The sequence below is a fragment of the Solanum stenotomum genome, unplaced genomic scaffold (assembly GCF_019186545.1).
Source record: "Solanum stenotomum isolate F172 unplaced genomic scaffold, ASM1918654v1 scaffold10698, whole genome shotgun sequence".
In the NCBI taxonomy this organism is placed as follows: Eukaryota; Viridiplantae; Streptophyta; class Magnoliopsida; order Solanales; family Solanaceae; genus Solanum; species Solanum stenotomum.
This window is the reverse complement of record NW_026021204.1, coordinates 1-7,409: the sequence shown is the minus strand read 5'-3', so window position 1 is coordinate 7,409 and position 7,409 is coordinate 1. Positions and strand designations below refer to the sequence as shown.

Here is a 7,409-nt window from a genome sequence, read left to right as displayed (position 1 = left end):
TATATATTGACGAGCACAATTAAATTTGGATTCGCGCTAGAAAGTCGATCCACATTGGGGGATAAAACACTCCCACGACTCCGTATCCAGGGACGTAAACTCGAGACCTCTTAATTAAGGGTAAATGAGTACTTACCAGATACTCCACCATAATATCTTTTATAATATTCAAAAGGAAAATGATTTTATCCTTTTCCTTCTCAATATTATTAAAGATAATCCTTTATCAATGATTAATTAAAGAAAAAGTTGTATACATCAATTATTTGGAGTTCAATTAAAATATTAAAAATTAAAAAATATTTTCTTCCATACCAAACGCAGCCAAACTAGACGAAAACCTCTTTAAAAAGTTGACTTTGAAAGGGAAGACCGAATAGTAATTAACCTCAAAGTCTTATTATTGATTTAGTCTTGGCCAATGGCAAGTTTTAATTAGTACTGTACTACACTGTTTTTTTATTCAATTTAATTTGTACTTTCTATTTTGTAGTGAAGAAGGTAACAAAAATTCAAAATTCACTCAAATAAAAATTTAGAAGCCATAATAATGGAGTATCATAATTATAAGACTAATTAATTTTCATTTAGAATAAGATAATATTTTTAAGAAACTAAATTTTATTTTGTTTGTCTATATATATACTTATAATTCTTGTGTATATCTTTTCTTAATTTTCCAAACAAACTTAATTTTTTTTTCCCCATCCGGTGTCCGAAAGCCCACATTAGAGCTCCAATTAAATTTGAATCACGCACCACAAAATCCATTCAGGGGTAGCGCTCCCAACTGGATAAACAAACTTAAGTTATCCTAGTGAATACGTACAATTTTTTTTTCTCCATATTCTTTGTTGTTTTATGTTGTTAATTATTAGTATGCCATTAACGTTGTTATATCTTTTTCAAGTATGTGAGATAAAATACTTTATCATAGAATATAATTAATTAATTAAGAAGAGTTTGGAGTACCCTAGTTGGTATTTTATCCCCTACTTAATTAAGTTAATAAAAAGCAGGTTGAGGTAGTACTTCAGTGAGGTTACTTGGCAACAAAAGTATATTTTTATAAAATTTCATATTTTTAATTATGAATAAGCTTCACATCGATTGATTTTTTTGGGGAAAATTGTATGAAATAACAAATTATTAATTCAAATTAAATGACATAGCCATATTTTATTTTATTTGTAATTCGCAGCAAACATCCCATTATTTTTGCCATCTGATTCGGTATACAATTAGTCATTTTCGATATACAATTAGTCATTTTATACANTTCCATTTTTTTGCCATCTGATTCGGTATACAATTAGCCATTTTATACATTTCGGTATAGAATGCGTTTGTGTCTGTATAAAGCGAGAGAAAAGTGTATATACAAATACAAATACATATATTTTTGTCTTATACACTTATAATTATACAAATACAGATCTTATTATACGAATTACAATGTATAAATGAATTTATACAAAACTGAACAATTTGTATAAAATTAGATGTATCTAGCAAATTATACAAATCAAAAGCTCCATAACAAACATAAAATTTGTTATGGAGCACAATTATGCAAACTATAGCTATAACATACACATATGATTTTTATGTTTACTATATGTGAAAGTTTCTCATTTTTTTATGTTTCCTATTTTTTTTATGAATAAGCATCACATCGATCAATCATTTATGTGCTAACAAATTATATTATTCCTTTCATTGTAATTTGTTTCTCTTTATCCCTATCATTTTACACGACACATTTAAGATCTTAACACAAGACTTAAATGACATTTTGATATATTGCACAAATTTTTAATTTTAAATAATAAAATTTAAAAGTCCTTTATTCTTTTTAAATTGTATCTGGAGTCAAATAAAAAATAAATAAATTAAAACAGATGGAGTAAATTATTGAGAAATTTTCGCAAATAGCCTCTATAATAAACTTAGTTATGCTCCATAGCTACAGTTTGCATATTTACAAGTTGTAGCTACAGTTTAAACTGCCTAGTTTGTATAATTTGCGGGTTTGTATAATTCGTGGGTCATGAGTTTGTATAATTCGCGGGTATGTTTGTATAATTGAGCTATTTTTGTTTAAACTCGAAATAACGAAATACAAAAGTTATACAAATTAGGAAAATTATATTATACAAATTCTGAATTATACAAACATGAGAATTATATAAACTCGAAACCTCAGCCCACGTAATTATCACTGAATTTTGGTTACGAGTGACAATTAACTAAAACTATATCTATGATGACTAATTAACTAGTATATGTTTGCTTAATTATTTAATTTTCCCAAAATTATATGATTGAAATAGAAAAAATTGCATTTGACTTTTATCTATTAAAATATACATGGGGTAGTAGTTGTTTTAGCGTATAGGCTTCTTGGATAATGATTAGTACATACATCCATGTCTTAAATATTGTATATGTTAAACATCTCTTATATATATAGGCCACTTTTGCCTATTTGATTCCTATACAAAGCTCCAAAATATATATAGCATTATTGAACATGAAGGTATGTTGAAAAAAGATTAAATATAGCTAGGATTAATTGTTTGTTTTTTTTTCTTTTTTTGTCCATGGCTAATCTAAGGTCCATTTGTTGTACAGAAAAAAATTGTGATTGATATCCCAGTAAGCAGTGATAGGTGCATATCAAAGGCAATGAAGATTGCTGTAACTATATGTGGTAAGTTTTTTTTATTAAATCCCTAAATTAAATTTGAATATTCGATGATCAAAGTCTGTAAATTCGAAAAGATTATATGTATTTTGTTTGTATGGGATCGAAAAATCATGGAATTGTTCCATCGAAAAGTCAAACAAACTTCCCACATGAGCTTCTATCGATTCATTCATCTGATCGTAAATTAGAGCCACTTTTGATTCTGCAACATATTATTCCTTCTAGATTCTTTTATTTTCATGTAAAGATCATTTCCTTAGCTTCTTGATTAGTTCGTTTAGCAATATTGTTGACCGGCCAATTTCATATTGAATACTTCCCGTCCACTTTTAATTATTATAGTTTTCTTTTATAGAGTTAAACTATAAGAAATTTGATTAACATTTTATGATGTAATTTTTGTATATTATATTGATATGTACAAAAATTACAATTTATAGTACTTCTTGTATTGTTTTTGAATATCTAAATTTTTTGTTCAAAGTATCGAATTAATGTAATCTAATTTAACTTTGAAAATTAGTCATATTGACTTTCAAAAAACGCAGCATAACAATAAAAAGTGGACGGAGAGAGTACTTTTTTCTGTCGTGACACATTTTTCATTTTAGTTTGTTTAAACATAACTTTAACTTTAAAATTCTCTGCTTTTATCCTAAATAAAATAACTTATTTTAGATAATAAATTCAAACATTTTCAAAATTTTATGTCTAATCAAACGATGCAGGTGTTACGTCGGTGAATGTCGATAAGGGAAAAGGCCATTTGATTGTGATAGGAGAAGGGGTTGATTCATTTGAATTGATGAGGTGCATAAAGAGGAGGTTTAGGTGTGCTAACATTGTGAGTGTTGAAGATGTGAAACCTCCCAATGATGAAGAAGAAAAGAAGAAGAAGGAAGCAGAAGCAAAGAAGAAAAAGGAAGAAGAAGCAAAGAAGAAAAAAGAGGCAGAAGAAAAAGAAAAAGAAAAAGAAAAGTGTTGCAAATCATGTTGTGATTGTTGTCCACCATATTGCCCTCCATATTGTCCACCAAACCCTCCATGTGTACAATATTATCCTGTATGCCAACCTGTTTATGATAATTATGATCCATCTTGCTCTATTTTTTGATTCCTCAAATAAAATGGAATTTTTGTTCAACCTAATACAAAGGATGCTCAACTATATTGCATTTACATGCAAGGGCATTTTTACTATCCTATAGTTTCGGCATAGCAAAGTTTGCACTATCTTTTTGTACTTAAAAGGCACAACATGTTAGGTGTGTTGAAGGATGAAAAGAATATAATGGTCCTACTATTTGTGGAACTTGTTTTTTCTATTTTTCTGTAGGAAGTCATTTTTCAATTTTTAAGATATTTATTTTCTGGAGAAATATATTTTTCAGTTATATTTATCAAATCAAATATGAGAAAACTGGAAAACATTACTCTGTATACGAAAGCAATAAAACTATTTGGATATTCTCTTCGTCCCAATTTATTTAACACACAATTGGAATCTCAAAGAGTCTGCAAAGTTTATCTTTGATCAGAAATTTCTTATATACATTTTAAATATTTTAAATTGTTAATTATTATGATTTATAATACTTTTAATGTTTTCAAATATATAAATTATATTGCAAAAAATTTAAAACTTCTATGTCGGAATTCACTGTCAAAATTTACAAGTAATGAAACTTTTTTTTTTTAACCTTAGCTACTAAAAAATATCTCACCTTTCCAGGATCTTTTGTCAACTAACTTTTTCTTGATCACTTCCCATCCCTCTCTTTTTTTTCAAAGGAAGACCAACTAAGGTTAAGAGAAACATAGTTCTTCTTTGTGAGTTCCTTAATATTATGGAAAAAAAAAAGTCCCTTAATATTTTGTTTGACGTAATCACTAACACTATGTTTGAATAGTTATTATGTATTACAAAAATTGTTTATATATATAACTTAAATTAATAAATTATATGTGTTAATCCACTAGTAACACATAAAATGTCAACATACATGCATCTCAACTTTCTTATATGTATGAAATTTGTATCCATAAAATGAAGAAATATGAAATGGTCATCATACTCGTTTATATTTTTTCGTGATCCCCCCCCCCCCCCCCCCCCACCCCACACGCACACCCCCAACATCTCGTACTCTTTTCCTAATTTGACTTTCACTAACTATGATTTATGTCAATATCATGGTTGTTAGTATTTCCATTGAAACTCAAGAATGTTTAACAGGTCATACTTCCAAATATTTCTAACTAATTCATTAAAATTCCTCTATCTGAATATTTAACAATTTCAAAGAATGGGGGGGGGGGGGGGTGTAGGGGGTAAGGGGTGCCTTTCTTTAATAGATATTATATACTTTTAATGATTAGCAGCTCCAACACGATTCTTGCCTCAGAAAAAGGATATCAACATATATATTGCCATTTTTAAAAGATTAATTACAATAAATATTCCTATTATATGATTTCATTTTGGATATACTTCATGTATTTTAAAATCAGACATTTACACCCCTTATATGACTGAAAATCATTTACACCCTAAAATTTTGATTTAAAATCAAACTCTCTCCTCAATTTTGAGAAATAATCATTTTTTCCCCGCTATCCTATGCAAAATCTGTTTTTATCTTTGTCATTTTTAATCCTCCATCTTTATAACATTCTTTTTTATATTATATATTATATCTTATTTTTTAACCATTTTATTTATAGATTTATTTAAGTTCATTAACATTATAAGTAGAATACTCCTTTTATAAGTTTAACCATTACTGATCCCTGTGACAGAGCTAGAAATTTTATCAAGGGTGTTCAAGATTTTTTTTTCTTTCTAATAAGTGAGTTGAATGTTATTTGTTTAACCTAACAATTCTTCGATGAACGATCCCAACATTTGTCAATATCAAAAACAAACAATCGCGTTTTTTTTTCTTTTTTCTTTTTGATTTTATATGATAAAAATATATGATTATTGTATATAAAGTGAAATATTGATTAAACAAATGTGCCTAGCTTTACGAAACATAAATCATACTCTAGTAGAGAATTGTTTTTCTTAAAAATAGACGAAGATAAAACGCATGTATCGATTTTAGCTTTGGGTTTAAAGTTGTTAACATATATAAACACAATTTTTTAATGTAAAATGTTGGATTTTTTTGTTTTCACCCTTCGAAAGTGCATTATATCCTAGATAAAATTAGAAATACATGATATCTAAATATATAAATTTCAAAATAAAAACAATTTATTCATATATGTTAGTCTATATTATTAAAATTGTAATATGAATAATTGAGAAACTTGAGGAACATTTAAGAATTTCAGGTAAATTAAAATTAATTAATGTATGATGCAAGAATAATGGTGTTTTAAGATTGTGTTCTGCTCTCCAAATAAAACCAAAAACTGTGGGTTCGAACCCGTAACTACAGGTAGAAATGAACAAGCTCAACCATTGCGCCAAAGGGAGATTTTACATCAAGGATGTTCAACATTAATTATTTATCCCTTAAACTCAGAATCTGGCCTTTGTATATAATGCAATTTTTCGGCGAAGGGTGTTCAACTGACCACCCTTGGGTGGCTGTAGCTTCGCCCCTGACTGATCCTACATTTGGGTAACATGAATAGTTCACACTATCCAATTCTTACACTCACTAGCTGTTTAATTATCTGGTGCTTTATCATCATAATTATTTCTTTTGTTTTTTCACACAGTCTCTGAAGTCCACATTAGAACTTTAATTAAATTCGAATCGCACATTACAGCGCCCATTCAGGGATATCCGATAAAATTAGAATGATACAGGGAAGATTACTGCACAAAAATAACACACACAAATCGAAAAATCATCCTAGTACTTATTACCTACTATTAGACACCTCACACATATCCATATACAACCCAACACAACTATATCACGATTAACGACAATCATTTATCAATCACAAATAATACACATACACATAACTCAAATATAGATTAAACAAGGGCCATCATATAACCTCCTCTCTAGCATATCCTAGTTACCAACCACTAAACAAGCGAGTCACCCAAGAATACCATAATCTTTCGAAGTAGTATATGCCTATTTATATACATATAATTATACATCCATTTTTAACATATCACATTTACCAATCACTGACCAACAAGCCATCCAATGACACAATAATCATTTATACTCTATCGAATTCAAACAAGTAACATAGAGTATCCATCTTGACCTGCCTCTTTATAATCTTTGTGTGTTAACAATGTCCTCTACTACTCACTCAGTGAATCACCAGTTTGTCTCTAATATGTGTACACATACTTAAGGTTTTTTTTAATCTTGTTCATCTAGTCAAGACCTGGAGGGGACCCTAGGTGTCCATGTACCATACTGGTGTGGTACCTGATCCAACCACATACACAAGTGATAACACTCAACTATGTCTCGCGTTTAAGGCATAGGTAGTCGTGTGCAAAAACAATATCCAGCATATGAGGTTGGGGTAGAACCACTAGGACCGGTAGAGAGGATTATACTTCAATTGATTCGTTAATTCAATTTTATCTAGCACAATGTTGTAGCAAATAAATATTCATCTACTCAATCACAAGTATCAATTGCAAGAAGTCAACACAAACAATTTTTCACCAAAATGGAAATGACTAGGGTGTATACACTATGATGGGGTT

General features: G+C 28.9%; 1 protein-coding gene across 1 annotated transcript; it reads left to right on the top strand.

Annotated features, from left to right (window-relative positions):
- The first annotated feature begins 2,532 nt into the window (after window positions 1-2,532).
- On the top strand, window positions 2,533-3,948 carry LOC125849787 (uncharacterized). Its single transcript, XM_049529761.1, has 3 exons — window positions 2,533-2,539; window positions 2,635-2,713; window positions 3,439-3,948. Exons 1-3 carry the CDS (start codon window positions 2,534-2,536, stop codon window positions 3,822-3,824), a joined length of 471 nt encoding a protein of 156 aa, XP_049385718.1. The 5' UTR covers window position 2,533; the 3' UTR covers window positions 3,825-3,948.
- The last annotated feature ends 3,461 nt before the right edge of the window (window positions 3,949-7,409 follow it).

Coding starts and splice junctions, on each gene's coding strand:
- LOC125849787 (XM_049529761.1), top strand. Junction 2,714..3,438: donor GATTGCTGTAACTATATGTG/GTAAGTTTTTTT, acceptor CAAACGATGCAG/GTGTTACGTCGGTGAATGTC.